The following is a 16,865-nucleotide window of genomic DNA, read 5'->3' as shown; positions in this document are numbered from 1 at the left end:
ATTATTTTGCAAAGAGGTTTGAAAAAAATTTGCTAATAATGTTAGGTTTCAAATAGGCTGTGTAAAAATCCCTTTGAAAGAGTCTTAATGTTTCAGTAGCACTGAGGCTGTAGGAGAGAATACCATCCCACTCGCTCCCCACCCAGGAAAAAGTAGATAACTAAAACAGCTTTGAACTGCTGCCTTTCATTTGGATTAGGTTGAACCTTGTGAGTAGGGGTATTTTATAGACAAGGCCATAAATTTTTAAATTCAGAAATGACCTGGATCATGCTAATCATACATAGACAATTGGAGATATTATATTGTATTTATATTAAACAATGAAGGTAAAGATGCTTAGGAAGGTGTTTTATTCCAACTTATTGGATTCTCCAATGTATTATTATACAAAAGAAAAAAAATATAGTGAAAATACATGTCTCTAGTTGTTAGATAGAATTTGACTGAATGATTTAGATTTTATAGGGAAAAAAAAGAGAAAAAGAAATGATTGAACATGTATGGAGGTTGTTATGTTACATTGGAGAAAGATTAGAAAGGCTATTTTCATATTTTAAATTTGGGACACTTGAGTCATAATAGGACAATCTAATATCTGCTCCAAGGCTCATTTGAACACGCAGGTATTTGCATATGATTAAAAGATTGTCCATCATCCAAGTTTCTTGATTGCGAGCCATAATTAAGAGAGAGTTATATTTCTTTCAACACCAGTTCAGTTTAGTTGGAATTTAAGATACGTATTACAAGCTTATTATGATAAAAAAACTTGCACTTGGGAGGTTCGAAACAAATTTTATCTTGCTTCTAGCACGAGTTCTTCGGTTTGCCATACTGCGTTAGCATTCTAGCACCATAATTCACCCTATCCTCTAATTTGGAATGGGCTCATTAGTATTGGCGGCTTTTGCCAACATAAGTCTTTTTTTTCTAGACAATTTTCTCTATATTTTTTTCACATATATTTTATCTTTGCCTTTAGTTTTTTAGTTTCGAAAAATAGTAAACAACAACGAATCCAGCTATCACACCCTTCCAAATGTAGGAAGTTTTTTTTTTTTGTGTGCTGAAGTAGAAATATCATACATAACGTGTATGAATAATATAGGAGGTTTCATGGTGCAGCTTTCCTCAAGGTAACTTGTAACATGATATTTTGGCACCGTAAACCACCTGAAACATTGCGAAGGCTTGACATTCCGACAGAATACTTGATTTTTAATACATTCAAAGATTCCAAGAAAACGTGCCCGAAGCTTCCAGTGTGAACTCAAGCCAGCGAAATGTCAAGAATTCTTCGCCGTATGCCAAGTTCTAATCTTTTTTTTCCATGTTTCCCGTCGCTACGTGTGCCTTCGTTCTTGTCTGCCGTGAGGGCACTCCACTCGTAAAATCTCACGCATTTACACTTCTTTTTCAAGAAAGAACGGTGCTTTCCAGATTACTAAAATTCCGGGTATAACCAAGGTAGGAGGGTTCCCGACGAACCTCCTACCCTCGGTTTTCGTCGTTCCACGCCGCTTCGGCCCACGAACTTTCCCAAACTCGCGGTTGACAAATACCACTGTGGTCTGAAGTTTCCCACTCCAGAATATGATACCGAGTCCTCTAAACCACGCCAGCCTTCCTGCCCCAGTGCGAGCAAAGACCATTTCCCCACTATTATCTTAAAAAGGTGGCCACGGTAACTAAGCAAATCTCACTGCCTCTCCCCATTTCCCCTATATAAAGCCTTGATTCCCCCTGTTTTCCATCTCCAAGCCAAAGCCAATTTCCAATCTCCGTTTGTCTCTCCCCTTCTACAAAGAAGTAAACCATGGTGCTCTCCAAGACTTCGTCGGAGTCGGACGACTCGGTCCACTCCACCTTCGGCTCTCGCTATGTCCGAACGGCCCTTCCAAGGTGAAGTGAATTCTCCCATCCATCCACTCTTCTCTTTGTTGCATGCGTACGGGGTGTTTGATGGTGAGTTTGCTGTAGGTTTCGAATGCCGGAGAACTCGATACCCAAGGAGGCCGCGTATCAGATCATCAACGATGAGCTGATGCTCGACGGAAACCCCCGGCTCAACCTCGCATCGTTCGTGACCACATGGATGGAGCCGGAGTGCGACAAGCTCATGATGGCTGCCATCAACAAGAATTACGTCGATATGGACGAGTATCCGGTCACCACCGAGCTCCAGGCAAGAATTTCTTATTCCTGCACTTATTCCCCTCTCTAAAAACGCCCAAACCCGGCTTACTGCGGGATAAATCAAGACCATCTATTTTTAGCTTTCAAAAGTCTCACTTATTCCACGCTCTAAAAACGCCCAAACCCGGCTAACGGCGGGATAAATCAAGACTATCTATTTTGACCTTTCAAGTCTCTGAATAAGGAATTGGATCTCTCCTACATACTCATAAAATTGGATCTCAATAGTTCTGCTGCTTCCATTATTTGTTTGTTCTTGGGCGGTTTTCTTCCAGGTGGCGAGCAAGTTGCTCGATCGTCAAGATCGTATGGAATAAGTCAAGGAGTCCCCATCTAATTAATTTTGGTGGACCTCTGCAAGGTGAGGACCGCAGTGTCGGCCAGAACAACTTGCTTTTTGATTGGAAAATGGGCAAACCCTTACAAAAGCTCATCTCTAAAATTACGTCCAAAAAATTTTGTATTAAAATTAATGGATTAGATATATTAAAAACACGCTGATGTTAAGAACTTGTTTTAATTCTTATAAATAAATAAGGTACTGTATATACTTAAGATTAGTGTTGGGCATGCGTGGTGTATTTAAATCTCTAATCATGATAATAATAGTAGTTATGTTGGTAGATTTTGACAAAACACAGATAATAATAATAAAAAAAGAGAGGTTTTGACAAAAGACAAAGAAGGTTGGGACCTCCGCGGAAGGGTCAAAACAATACGGGGCCCACTTGGCAGGCGGTCATGTGATGGCGTCTTGGTCTGAGCGTCTCGCAGTGGTTTGGAAGTGGGTGGAACGGATTAATTGCTTCCATTGACAACTGTGAAGGAACAAAAAAATAATAATAATAAAAAAATGAACTAAACTGTACCAAAAGAAATATTATGTCAAGATAAGATTTTTTTTATAGGAAATTAAGATAAGTTTGTAATTAGAGAGCCTATAATTAGAGATGCTTGTGTACAACTCGATAAATGGTGTCGGGTTGGATTTCTCTTCAAAAACATGAGACAACGAAAGACATATTATTCTAACAAGAGGTGTAAATGATATTTGAAAAATCAATAATCCAATCCAATTATTTTATATAATGATATATGAATTTAATTTAAATTTTTGATAGTCTTACAAGATCAAACGCAGATTTACTTATGTTCAAATTCTCAAGCCCTATAACTTGGATACATACATACACATACGTATAGAAATATAAAAAGATTAGCTGTATAACTTGTATTCATTCTTTTTCTTTATATTTGCTCATTTTAACTCCTGCCAATGCCATGTCAGCTCCAGAATTCTAGTTAGCTCTTAGATTTTGATTATTTTTCGATCAAACAAAAAATGATTGGATTTCCTTCAAAATAAAGAAATGACTTGCTCACAAATTTTCAATACATTTGTGACATGCGATGCCATTTCTGAATCTCAAAAAGTGTGGATCCGACGTGAAAACATAGTTATTTTCAGACCAGGATCGGAGGTGCAAGTGAGCCGGCTAGCCCCGATAGAGTCAGGTATAGAAGAATTGAACCTAACATAGCTGTTTGGGGCCCATCCAAATCGTTCTTGTCAGGTGACACAAGTATGCCTGCTAGATTTTTCAAAAAAGGTTTCATTAAACTAGAAGCTGGTTTCTTGGGCCTTGTACTGAAGCTGGCCCAAAGCTAAGGTTTGGGTTTGGGCTGAGATCAACGATACCATTTCTAAACTAGAGTCAACATGTATGAGTTATAACAATACAATTGTATCTAAAATTTGTTTTGATGATTTTGTCTTCCTTGCTTTTAGGTGTCAGAGAATTCCCATGAGTTTAGGTAGTGTGATCATATCATGATAGAACAACTGTGTCATATTTGAATTTCATTACTATATGGCAGTTGTTTCGTTAGTTTATAAACCATGTCCAAATTTCCTGGATTTTAACATTTAGATGTCATAAAATTCCCAGAGAATGAATGCATTTGTAGCTCATGTAGTCAAGGCATTAGCAGCCAATAAGCTGCGAAGTTTGCAATATGAAGAGTTTGGCTACATTGGCTACTATATACCTAGTAACATTGATTGCTGATGTTTTACTTCAAAAAGAATAGCAGTAATTTTAATGTTTGCACTGGCTCATGCAGAACCGGTGTGTGAATATGATTGCCCACCTCTTCAATGCTCCTCTTGGGGAGTCCGAGACGGCAGTAGGAGTCGGAACTGTGGGCTCCTCCGAAGCCATAATGCTCGCTGGATTAGCCTTCAAGAGGAGATGGCAGAACAAGAGGAAGGCTGAGGGAAAACCATATGACAAGCCCAACATTGTCACTGGCGCCAATGTTCAAGTAAGCGAACCATTCACCAACTGATCTTATCGATCCTGTTTCTCCTACAATCTATAATATCTAACGTTTTTATGCACTAATTATGGATTAAATAGGTTTGCTGGGAGAAATTCGCTAGGTACTTTGAAGTGGAACTGAAGGAAGTGAAGCTGAGGGATGGCTACTATGTCATGGACCCTGAGAAGGCTGTGGAATTGGTAGATGAGAACACCATTTGTGTCGCTGCAATCCTCGGTTCAACGCTCAATGGAGAATTCGAGGATGTCAGGCTCCTGAATGACCTCCTAGCAAAGAAGAACAAGCAAACAGGGTAATCATACTCAGTTCCATATTTATTAAGGCTCACTCAAGTAATCAAGTTTTTAATTTTTCCAGTTTCTTTCTAATCATTCCTAATGCTCATACCACTACCTATTGCATGCACGAGCAATTGCACAAACACTTAAATAAGATCTCTGAATAGCGAACTGCACTCACCAAAATTATGCAGTAGAACTTCATGAACATGCTTGATAGCTCATAGGAAGTCCTTCCTATAATTTTTGTGGACATTGGTTTATTATCATCATTTCTTAGCGTAATATTTGTTGTGCTGTGGTTGTTATGACTCAAAGCCAGTGATAAATTGCAGTTGGGATACACCGATCCATGTAGACGCTGCGAGCGGTGGATTCATTGCCCCATTCTTGTACCCTGACCTTGAATGGGACTTTAGGCTACCACTGGTGAAGAGCATTAACGTCAGCGGGCACAAATACGGTCTGGTGTATGCTGGCATTGGATGGGTCATCTGGAGGAGCAAGGAGGACTTGCCCGAGGAACTCATCTTCCACATCAACTATCTCGGAGCTGATCAACCAACATTCACCCTAAACTTTTCCAAAGGTACTAACTCCACCTTCTCTGTCTATTCCACTACGCAAGTTCATTTGCTATGTTGCTAAAGAATTATCTTCTCTTACTATTTCTAGGCTCTAGCCAAGTCATTGCGCAATACTATCAGCTAATTCGCTTGGGATTCGAGGTAAGATTCCATTGCTTGTATGCATCAAATATGATAACAAGAATATTAGCTGCCAGTAATGCTGGAGTTTAATGTGCAATGTTGGCTGACCATTCCTTCACTGCATTGCTGTAGGGATACAAGAATATAATGGAGAACTGTCAGGAGAATGCCATGGTGCTCAAGAGAGGCCTTGAGAACACCGGCAAGTTCGACATCATCTCAAAGGACAATGGCGTGCCTCTGGTGGCATTCTCGCTGAAAGACCGAAGCCGGCATGATGAGTTCGAGGTGTCGGACTACCTGCGGAGGTTTGGATGGATCGTGCCGGCATACACGATGCCACCTGATGCACAGCATATTACTGTGCTGCGCGTTGTCATCAGGGAGGACTTCAGCCGCACGCTGGCGGAGCGACTCGTGCTCGACGTCGTGAAGGTGCTGCGTGAGCTCGATGCGCTGCCTTCCAAGCTGCTAACCCCAGCAGGGATCAATGGGACGAAAGAGAACGGAACCGCGATCAAGAAGCATATGCTTGAGACGCAGAGGTCTGTCGCGGATGCATGGAAGAAGTTTGTCATGGCCAAAAAGACCAATGGCGTTTGCTAGAAGTATCTTAATGTTATCAGACTGATTTGATACTGTCGTTTCCCCGCCTTGTCAACTATATGATTTAGAGATTTTTATCGACCTGTATTGGTGTTACGGTGGGCAAGACAAAGCCTGCGGCTTGCTGCTACAGAGTTGTCTTATGCCTCTGTTGGATGTTTTTTTTTTGCCCACAAATAAGTAAAGATGGGGCCAGAAATGAGAGGTCTTTTTTTTTTTTGAGCCAACAGAAGTGAGCAGTCTCTCCAGCTCTACAACGGGAGTTATGGTGCATCATCATGAGGGGAAAATGAAACTAGCCCCCAGAAAGTGTGGATTTGATGCCCATCTCTTAAGCAAACTGAAAACCATCTGGTGAACTTGAGCAGACCTAGCCAATATATCATGCTTTGCCCTGGGTGACAGAGTACAGTTTGGATCAGGTCAAATCTGCTTGAAGCCTTCAACTTGAGCTAAGCTGGTGAAAAGCAAAAGACTTAAGAGGTTGTTCGGTGTCTTGTAATTGGAGCTGCATGCAATTCAAGTTGCAGATGGGTTTGTATAAGGTGAGAATAGTCCTAGAACCGCTTAAGTAGGTATCCTAATTAAAAAAGATGATCTCTCCTCCTTTTCTTCTCCTATTCCTCCTCAGCCTTCACTCTCGAGTCCATCATCGCCACCACCCTCGTGTTGTAGCCAATCTCCACTACATCTGGGAGGCCCATGACCATCTCCTCCACCTCAAACTTTATCATATATAAGGCCTCTCCTCTTTCTTCCCTTTCTCTATCCTTGCTCGCTCTGCTATCAAGGCCTTCCTTGTCGCCGCTCTTGATGTCACCACCCACTCTAGTCACCTCTAAGTGGCTACAACCACCTCCTCCACCTCTGCCCAGGAGCCACCCAATGCATTTTGGGGCCTAAAGCGAACTTACTAAAATAGGCCTTTTTTCTTTCTGTTTTCTTTGAGACCTTTTCTGCGCTTGGGCCGGCCCTACCTCTGCCTCCTCCACCTCCACCCCTCTCTTTCATCTTCTCCACCCTACTCAAGGCTTACACTATTATCCTCTCCATCCCTATATGGATGCCCGGATTCATGCCCTGATCCTATCCACAACAGCTTCAACATAGACCTTTTCGTCCAAGATACCTTCATTTCGTTGTACATCGAGCATCTTGATCTAGCATCTACTTGTAAGTTGTTTGATGGAATGCCCATTACAGAGCCTCTTCTTTCCCTAAACTTTTCTCCAAATACAGTAAGCGAGCTTCCTTACAGTCAACTACTGCAATACTATTCAAGTTGCAGTGCAACTTTAACTACAGAACTTCAAACAGCCCGTAAAACAGCCTCTGTAGACCAACCTTCAGATTTTAGTTGATATAACATCTCGGCACGGTTTGCTGCTTCTTCTTCTAATTATTTTTCTTTAGTGGAGGTTATGATGACTTGGTTTCATTCAACTACCAAAAGCATTTGCAGACATTGTCTATCACAAGCTTTTGCTTCCATGTTTAGTTTAAGTAAACTTAACTCCACTTCATGAAATAATTTATTCACTGAAAATTGATCCTGGAGCCACATAATCTAAATTACAAAATCTGGTAAATTGCACTCAAACTTAGTGGAAATGAAGTTTTGAGTCTTGACTGAGGAGCAGAACTAAACCACTCCTGTACCTGAGCAAAACTTATCACTATTCCTAATAAATCTAGTAGGAATCTTGATCTACTATCGGCCGGTCACAAATTCACCCAAACAGTATGGAAGAAGTTCAGGAGGTAAAGACTAAAGTCTTCATATCCTTGCTATATTTTTGATACAAAAATGTCCTCATATTCCCATTCTAAGAATTGTTTCTACACCAATTACTCGATCTTTTTTTTTTTTTTCGAAAATGGAATTGGATTACCAAGACATAACCCAGAAAACACAATACGTTGGGAGAAACAACCAGAGGCATTCCAAAAGATAACTGCGAAACAAAAGAAGGATCCAACGCACACGATCATAGAAAAATAAAACAAATAGAAAAGAGAATGCCAAAAAGAAGTATCAGAGAGAGGGAACAATGCCTAGGTCACAGTTCTATCTATAGTTAAGAAGCTACGATTTTTCCAAACTCCAGGAAAGAAATAGAGGGTTGATACAAGCAAAGGAAACAGAGAGCTGGAGAATTGAATGGTCATATAAGAAACCCAAGGAAGAATCCGAAACGCAGTTCTGTCTACAGTCAAGAAGCTCCCATGTTTCCAAGCCCTAACTAGCTTCATTAAGGAAATGAAGGAAAACTACAAAATTCTCCAATAAAGGCCAGGAGAGCGGAAACAAAGACAAATGAAAGCAAAATTACAGACCTTGTCTTTTTACAGGTCATTGAAGACATTGTTAAATCCTTGATGCTGATTGCAAGGAATGATATCTTGCCATGAGTCGATCAAGAAGACTCGTCCTTATTACCAAATTCAAATATGTGTCACTGCTAAGAAAACTCTTCCACTTCAACCAGATGTTCCATGTGACCGCTAGCACCAAATTATCCCAAGCATGCCTGTAGCTCTTGAGGTGAAAGGAGGATCACCATTTTGTCCATAGTTCTCTGATGGTCATCCTGCTTGATCGGTGCCTTCCCACAGCTCCACTGATCTTCCTTCAAACTGAGTTAGAGTAGGAGCAGCTAATAAGTAGGTGGCTGATGTTTTCAGTGTTTGCTTTGCAGAAAGGACCATAAAACATAGCATGCCAGCCTTTCTCGTTCCAAACTTCCCGTGTGTTTAGGTTATGTTTGATAGCTAACCGCACAACTATCTTGAGCTTATTTGGTGCAATAGCTTTCTAGATTCCAGGTGTTATCGACATAATTGATGAATCCATAAAAGGAGATGATAGAGTATATTTTGGTGCCAGTCCTCTTGTAAAGTGCTTGATTGTTGTTGTTTCTAGTTCTTTGAGTTGTTTAGAAGTCCTCTAATCTCTTGAAACTCTTCATCTGATCCAGAAGGATCACCAGACTCGATGTGGACCACTTTGACCATTATGAGTATTTAGGAGGATCACCATGTTAGAAAATATAAAATATATAAATAAATCTACCTCATCCTATGAGCTTAAGCTTTTAGGAAAAATGGTGATATTTTAGGAAAAATGGTGATTTGAACATGGTATCGGAGTAGAGGTTCTGAGTTCGAACCCTGTCTCCGCACTCTTTAACCCCATTATTAAAAAATTTCACATGTTGGGCTCGCCTATTAAGAAAAATTCGGCCCACATGTGAGGGGGAGTATTAGAAAATATAAAATATAAAATATATAAATAAATCTACCTTATCCTATGAGCTTAAGCTTTTAGGAAAAATGGCGATTTGAACACACCAAACTCGATGTAGATCACTTTGGCCATTATGAGTATCCAAAAAGATTATCAAACTCGATGCGGAACACTTTGGCCACTATAAATATTTAAAAAAATTACTAAACTCGATGTAGAATACTTTAGCCACTACGAGTATTCAGGAGGATCACCAAACTCGATATAGATCACTTTGGCCACTATGAGTATTTAAGGGGATCACCAAACTCGATGTGGAATACTTTGGCCACTACGAGTATTCAGAAGGATCACTAGACTCAATATGATATATTTTGGCTACTACGAGTATTCAAAAGAATCACTAGACTCGATGTGCACTACTTTAGCCATTATGGATGTCTTGAAGGATCACCAGACTCGATGTAGATCATTTTGGCTACTACGAGTATTCAGAAAGATCACTAGACATGATATTGAATATTTTGACCACTATGAGTGGGGCTGAATAGGGTTTAGGAGTGAGATCCGCTACATCGGAAAATCGAGTGCAGGCCAAACTTCCAGATGCCATAACTTAGTCATACGATGTCCGATTGAGATGATCTATTTTTGAAATTGGATATCTTTTCGAGATCTACAACTTTGGGCCAACTTTCTTGGAGGTTGAATCAGGCCTAAATTCTATTATTTAGGCTCCAAAATGGACTAGTCAAACCAAAAGTTTTTTTTCAAGTAAGACTTTGACCGGGTGTAGCTCTCTATCTAAAAAGAATCAGGCAGAACGGCAGATACATAGTTGACGTAGAAGTCAATATCTACCTCCTCAAAATTTTTAGCTTTTTTAGAATATTTCTACTAGTAATATCTATTTTAGGAAAGAGAGTCCTACTAGATTTAGAAAGAAGAATCCAACCCAAATTGTGTTAGGACGGACCTCACATTATAAATAGAGGCTATGTACCTCATTTTTAATCATTAATAAAAGAATATGAGACTTAAAGCCCTATACTTTTGAAATTCTTTTATCTTCTTCTAGTTATTTTCTAAGAGATTCAAGTTGAGCGAGTCGAAAAAGTTCTTCCTTCTCCCCAATCGGATCAGATTGGTATCAAAGCTTTAGCTCTCTGCACCTATGGGAGCCTTAGTGCATGCTCAAGGTGCGCGAACAGTACAAGCAGTCAGAAGGAGGGCTATTCATGCTTGAAATATATTGAAGGATAAAAATGAGTATGGTTGCTAGTTCAACCTTGATAGATGATGAGATAATGAAACATCTCACACAACTAGAGAAGAAGATAGCCCAACTCACGGAAATTATGTCTCAATTGGCGATGCCTTCAACATGAACACCAACAACTCTATCTTCAAGCAAAATCAAGTGGTTCAACCACGAAGCTAAAAAGCAAGCATTTTTCCATCTTCAGTTTTGATTTAGTAGGAGCTAAATCTCCTAAATAAAAAAACTCTGATTCAGGAGGATTATTGAACTCGATGTAGACTACTTTGGCCACTACGAGTATTTAGAAGGATCACCAAATTTGATGTGGATTACTATGGCCATTAAGAGTATCTAAAGAGATCGCCAAACTTGATGTGGAACACTTTGGCCACTATGAGTATTTAGGAGGATAACCAGACTCGATGCATAATACTTTAGCCACTACAAGTATTCAGAATGATCACCAAACTCAATGTGGATCACTTTGGCCACTACGAGTATTCAAGAGGATTACCAAACTTGATGTGCAATACTTTGACCACTACAAGTATTCAGGAGGATCACCAAACTCGATATGTAATATTTTGGCCACTACGAGTATTTAGAAGGATCACCAGACTCGATGTGGTCCATTTTGGCTGCTACAAATGTTCAGGAGGATTACCACATTTTGGCCACTACGAGTATTCAAGAAGATCATTAAACTTGATGTGGAATTCTTTGACCACTAAAAGTGGGACTGGACAGGGATTCAGGAGTGAGATCCACCACATCGAGAAGTCGAGTCATAGACCAAACTTCCGGAGGCCATAACCTGGTCATACGATGCTTGATTGAGATGATCTTTTTTTTTTTTGAAATTAGATATCTTTTCTAGATCTACAACTTTGGGCAAACCTCTAGGAGCTTGAATCGGGCCGAAATTCCATTGTTTAGGCTCCGAAACGGACTAGTCAAATTGAAATTTTTTTTGGAATAAGACTTTGACCAAGTACATTTCTCTATCCGAGAAGAATTAGACGGAGCGACAGAAAGTATGGTTGATGTAAAAATCAAGATGTATCTCCTCAAGAACAAATCTATCTCTTATAACCCTTTTATAAGGCTATTCAAAGGGTGGCTCTTCTTGAGAAGATCAAAGTTTTTATGCTGCTAGCTTTGAAAAATAGGTCGCACACGGGAGAGATTTTGGCATAAAAAGGGTGGGGTTCCTCTTCTGGTTGCTCTGTGTGGCAATAATGCTGAAATGGTCGCGCACCTATTCCTAAAGTGCCCCTTTGTCAAAAACCTCTGGTTCACCTTGAAGATGCAACTTAATATTTAAAGGTGGCCTTCTAATATCCATGATCTTTGGACTTATTAGCATTGAAGGAAGATCAAATCCAAGTTGAGAAGAGCATGGGATCAACTTATCATGGCTTGGCATATTTGGTTGGAGAGGAGCTTTAGAATCTTTCTTGGTAGAAAATCTTCTATTAATACAACCCACTCCGAAACATTGTATACCTTTCAAAGCTAGAGAAGTTTGTGCCGTGGAAAAACAAAGAAAAGCCATCAAGCTCTGATTACTCCCTTTGTTCATTGCTGCAAATATTTGGTCTCTAGTCCCTTGGAACTTCTTCTTAATTATCTTTATTTTGCACATTTTACTCTATGCAATAAAAGGAAGTTTCTTACAGCTTCCTCCACTTTATAGTCCAAAAAAAAAGAAAACTGATACATTTGATATTTAGAATTGGCATCAATGTTCACAGCCAGTAAGACTTAACAATTCAATATCTGAAATATCGACACCTGGATTAATCACTATCATTTAGCATATCATCCTTGCCACGTGTAATGCATATCAAGGTTGATCATTCCACATAACTCACAGCACAGTCACCTCAATTTGTCTCTTAGTATCATTGTCTTTTGGCTAGCGGATCATTGGCTTTTTTGTGTTTCTTCCATATGGATGTTCCTTTGATTTCACGCATACCTTATTTCTAAAATCGCCATGATTCATTGTTTTCCATGGAATTGGATTCTGAATTGGTGTGATAGGCATCATCATCCACTAACTTTTGCCGCATGTTGCTTTATTGAGTAGTCTGCAAGTATTCATTCTTTCTTCCCCAATGTTTTCTCAAGCGAAGACTATAATCAGTCTATACTTGTCGTTTTCAGTGAGATTGTGACCAGTTGTTCTAATCACCTTTACTTGTTGACTTCCATTGTGTTTATCAGCACTTCTGCTGTATGAAATGGATTGCTTTCCAATGTTTAATTGCATAACATCCATAAACATCAGTAAGGGCATCTTTTCTCCAATTCTAGATCAACATTGATTGCAAAAGGGTTCTGATATTGTGGTTTAGTATGAATTATTTTGTTTTGGATGCCTTTAAACATGATGTAATCAAAAACACCTATATATGTTGGCCATAACCATTATCTCCTTGTGATCATAACAATTGGTTGAAAAGCTTAGTCAAATTAATATAATCTTATGCAAACAACTCTCGATATTTGATGTAGATAGAATGCCAAACTAGATGTGGCAATTGCTAAAATAGACACCACTGTTTGCAACTTGTCAAACAAAAGATAATGGTAAAATTAGTTGGATAAAGGTGTCAGATTCCATCAATCTTAGTATAGAATGAATTTGAAAGCATGTATCCCTTTCACCTCCTTTCTCTGTACCTAATACCAAAAAACAACTAGGGGAGATGCATAACTGTTGAAAGGTTAAAAAAATCAAAAAATCAAACAGGTTTGATTTCTATAGCATAGAAATGTCTCCTAAGGAAATCAACCGTTCATTTTCTATTTCTATAGCATAGAGAAATAAAATTAGTGCCAAAAACTTCCTACTCTTTAGTCTCTACATAGAATGTGGAATTGGGATACCGCCTATTTATTTATTTTAGGCTTTTAACCCTTGGTAAGGAAATAAAGAGATCTTTCTTTCATTAACATTTTGATGCAGAATGTTTCATAGCCTTTTTCTGCCTGCATTTGCGTAGGTCCCTTTTTTTTTTTTTTTGACAAAACCTGACTAATTAATACCAGTTGTCACCCGATTCCATTTATCAAATTGGATAAATATGATTAGTTTTATGGAAATTCAATTGTAACGAATTTCAGGGAGTCTTTCTGACGGTAGGAAATGATTAATGGTCTTGGCTTAGATTATTATAATTCCAAGATGCTTCCCAACATCAGCGCCTTCATATGGGACCCTTTTCCTTAAAGAAATGGTTCGAGAGGCAAAACATAGGTGAACGAAAGTATGTGGTTAGGTATGGTAGGTATTCTGTTGGAATGAACTCAGGAATATGTTGATTTCAGTGGGTCCAACGTAGGCCTCACATTGTTCATCAGGTTGAAAGCTTAATATAACTTCTACATCCAGAAACCCCCACCCTAACCCTAATCGTAGCCTTAAATCCTAGAGATTGGCCTCAGAGCTATCTTTATCAGAAAAGCAAAATATCCTGGACCATAGAGTTTGAACAAAAAGGAAAGTAGCCACATTTTAAGTCTTGAAATTAGGGTTTTTTTTTTTTTTGAGAAGATTGAAGTCTTGAAATTATGGTAATTAATCATTTCATTTCAATAGGCTTTAATGCACAACCAATATTAATCTCCAAGCCATAAGTTCAGGTATTTGCATTCTTTAGAATGTACTTCATGCGGTATACAGCATATTCTTGGAAACTAGTATTTGGCATATTGTCCCACCATTATATATAAGTGCGACGCATGCATGTGTTGATTAGGAATTCAGATGCCTATATGTCCAAATGGACTTGACTTTTAGCTTACTGTTCCCAAACAAGGTGTGTAGGAACACTAGGTTCTATCATAAGCCAAGGAAACTGATTTGGTGGTCTACATTTGAACTAATTCGCCCTTAAAACAGATGTTTTTGTCATAAATCATTGCCTATGCAATGTAGATAAGACTCTTAACATAACTTTCCAAGTCTATGCCACTTTAGGTCTTGTAGATGGGAAGAACAAGGCGAAGCCTGATACATATTTTCATTATAAGCAATAATAAAAGGCCTTCATTTTATGTAGGAGAGGAAATCCATGACCCAAGAACATCTCTGCTGTTTCCTGTTTCTGTCATCCTAAAGTAGATAAACAACCCAACAGATTTCTTCATTTTAGAAGATAGAAGGTTCATCTATGTAGAAGAAGAAGACCATGATCCAACCAAATATCTCCTAAGATAGAGTGCGCGCGCGCGCGCGCGCGAGAGAGAGAGAAAATATTTTATCATAGACTACGATATGGATCAGAACTAATGCTTGTGGCCAAATCAAAGAGGCTTGACTGGTTTTCTGGTATTACCTTCCGGTTGAGTCCCATGATTAATAACCATATCTAATTAGTACAAGAATGTGCATGTAGCTGGAGCTTAACAAGCTCACCAACAACGAAGAGAAACAATAATAGATAAGAGCTATCGATGCAATATTTCGTCTTTTACTTTAGCAATGGAAACTAATCCTTTCTTGAGCTCACTTGTTTTTCCATTCCCATAAAGATACACTAGAAAGAACACCTTAAATTAATATTTGTGTGTGTGCGTGTGTGGGAGGGAGCGAGCAAGCGAGCGAGCGAGAGAGAGAGAGAGAGATCTATTTTCCACCTGTTTGAAAACAATGTATGGCGATGGTTACAAGTCTCATGTACCTCCCTTCTCATTGGACACGCGGAAGGAAGCTAACTGTACATTGCTTTGTTCACAAGAATTTATTTCCTACCTTGCAGGAGGGTGTTAGGCCAACGGTTAAAGTAGACTTTGTACCCTTCACCACTTAACCTAGAAGCAGTTCTTTCTTGTTGACCATAAATCTAGAATGACTGAAGCTTAACAATTAATATTTTGAGGAATAGAGGACAGAGCCATATATAGCTGCAGTTCTACTGCCAGGCGTATCAGGCTATCCTATAATCAAATGGAAATTAGATGTTCACTCTGATGATAAGCCAAAAACCAAATTAAATGCAAGCTCAAAGATTACGTATTAATTTGAAACCAAATTCTATAAAACATAGAAGTGCTTTTCTGCTCTCACCACAACTACCACTACTATCTCCATCTCGGTGCGAATGCACCATCTAGCTAGGTTAGGATTTGGGAACCCGACCCTGCCGGTGAAAAGTGCCAGCCTGACCTAAATAGTGTTGGCCTTACTATATACTTTCGAACTTATACTGCCGATATTTCCCTTGGTAAAGGGGGAAAATATCTAAGAGACTACTTTTGGTCCTTCACCATTCAAATTCGAATTCTTTTGAGATGAAAGGCCAACTTTATTTTTTTGATAAACCGAATTTATTAAACAAATCTAGACTAAATACATCCGTATGAATCAAAAAAAAAAAAAAACCTAGAAGCTTAATTAGAAAGAATATCCACCACAACCATCCACAAAATTGATCCAGTGTAATTAGCTATGTATATTGCTTCCAATTTGCAGCACTGTTAGCCTCTTTATAAATACGTTTTACTTCAAAAAGCTTCGAGTCTGATATGCATACATTGTCCATCTTTGTTGAAAGGATCCAGCACATATCTCAACGTAGCTTTATATGGCATCCATGATTAGTGGAAACCTTTAATACCGCACCTTCAAAAAAAGACCTTTATATAGTGAATCAAGCTAACCTGTTTCATACCAAGGGGCATGTAGCTTACTTGCGCATGCACCAACTTAGACAGCAATCTAAATTTTCCTTCACCGGCGATACTCCTAACCCTAATTGACCTGCTTTCTTTTCAGAGAGTATATTTATTGTCATCTTAGGACCTACAATCACCCGAATACACAGTTAGATTCAGTCCTGGCAAAGTGGATGTAGAGAGAATTCTAGATGGCCTTGACAATAAATTAAGAAACATCAGAAGGATTTCTTTATTGCATGCATCCATCAAAATGCCATTTAGATAATGAGACCACAAACATTTGGTGCTTTGTAACCTTAAGCAACAAAAAACTTCCCACAAGAGTACACCCACGACAGCAACAAGTCACCTTAAACTTGACCCTAGACCACATATTGGCTCCAAGATTCCACGAGCAGCAGATGTTCTAGGGCAACTGTTGGTTTCAGTTACGCCTAAAGCCCAACAAAACTAGAAAACGTCTGCTGTACTATTATTGTCTACAGCTAAAGCAACTATTGTATGTATATATACCCATAGCGCCAATATAGATG

General features: G+C 39.0%; 1 protein-coding gene across 1 annotated transcript; it reads left to right on the top strand.

Annotated features, from left to right (window-relative positions):
- The first annotated feature begins 1,642 nt into the window (after positions 1 to 1,642).
- Positions 1,643 to 6,355, top strand: LOC103713089 (glutamate decarboxylase 1-like). Its single transcript, XM_008799863.4, has 7 exons — positions 1,643 to 1,905; positions 1,984 to 2,188; positions 4,324 to 4,524; positions 4,620 to 4,834; positions 5,156 to 5,409; positions 5,496 to 5,548; positions 5,663 to 6,355. The coding sequence occupies exons 1-7, from the start codon at positions 1,820 to 1,822 to the stop codon at positions 6,134 to 6,136; spliced, it is 1,488 nt and encodes a 495-aa protein (XP_008798085.1). The 5' UTR covers positions 1,643 to 1,819; the 3' UTR covers positions 6,137 to 6,355.
- The last annotated feature ends 10,510 nt before the right edge of the window (positions 6,356 to 16,865 follow it).

Source organism: Phoenix dactylifera, chromosome 6, assembly GCF_009389715.1.
Source record: "Phoenix dactylifera cultivar Barhee BC4 chromosome 6, palm_55x_up_171113_PBpolish2nd_filt_p, whole genome shotgun sequence".
Taxonomy (NCBI): Eukaryota; Viridiplantae; Streptophyta; class Magnoliopsida; order Arecales; family Arecaceae; genus Phoenix; species Phoenix dactylifera.
Note: the sequence above shows the minus strand (reverse complement) of the source record. Positions and strands in the feature narration are given on the sequence as shown.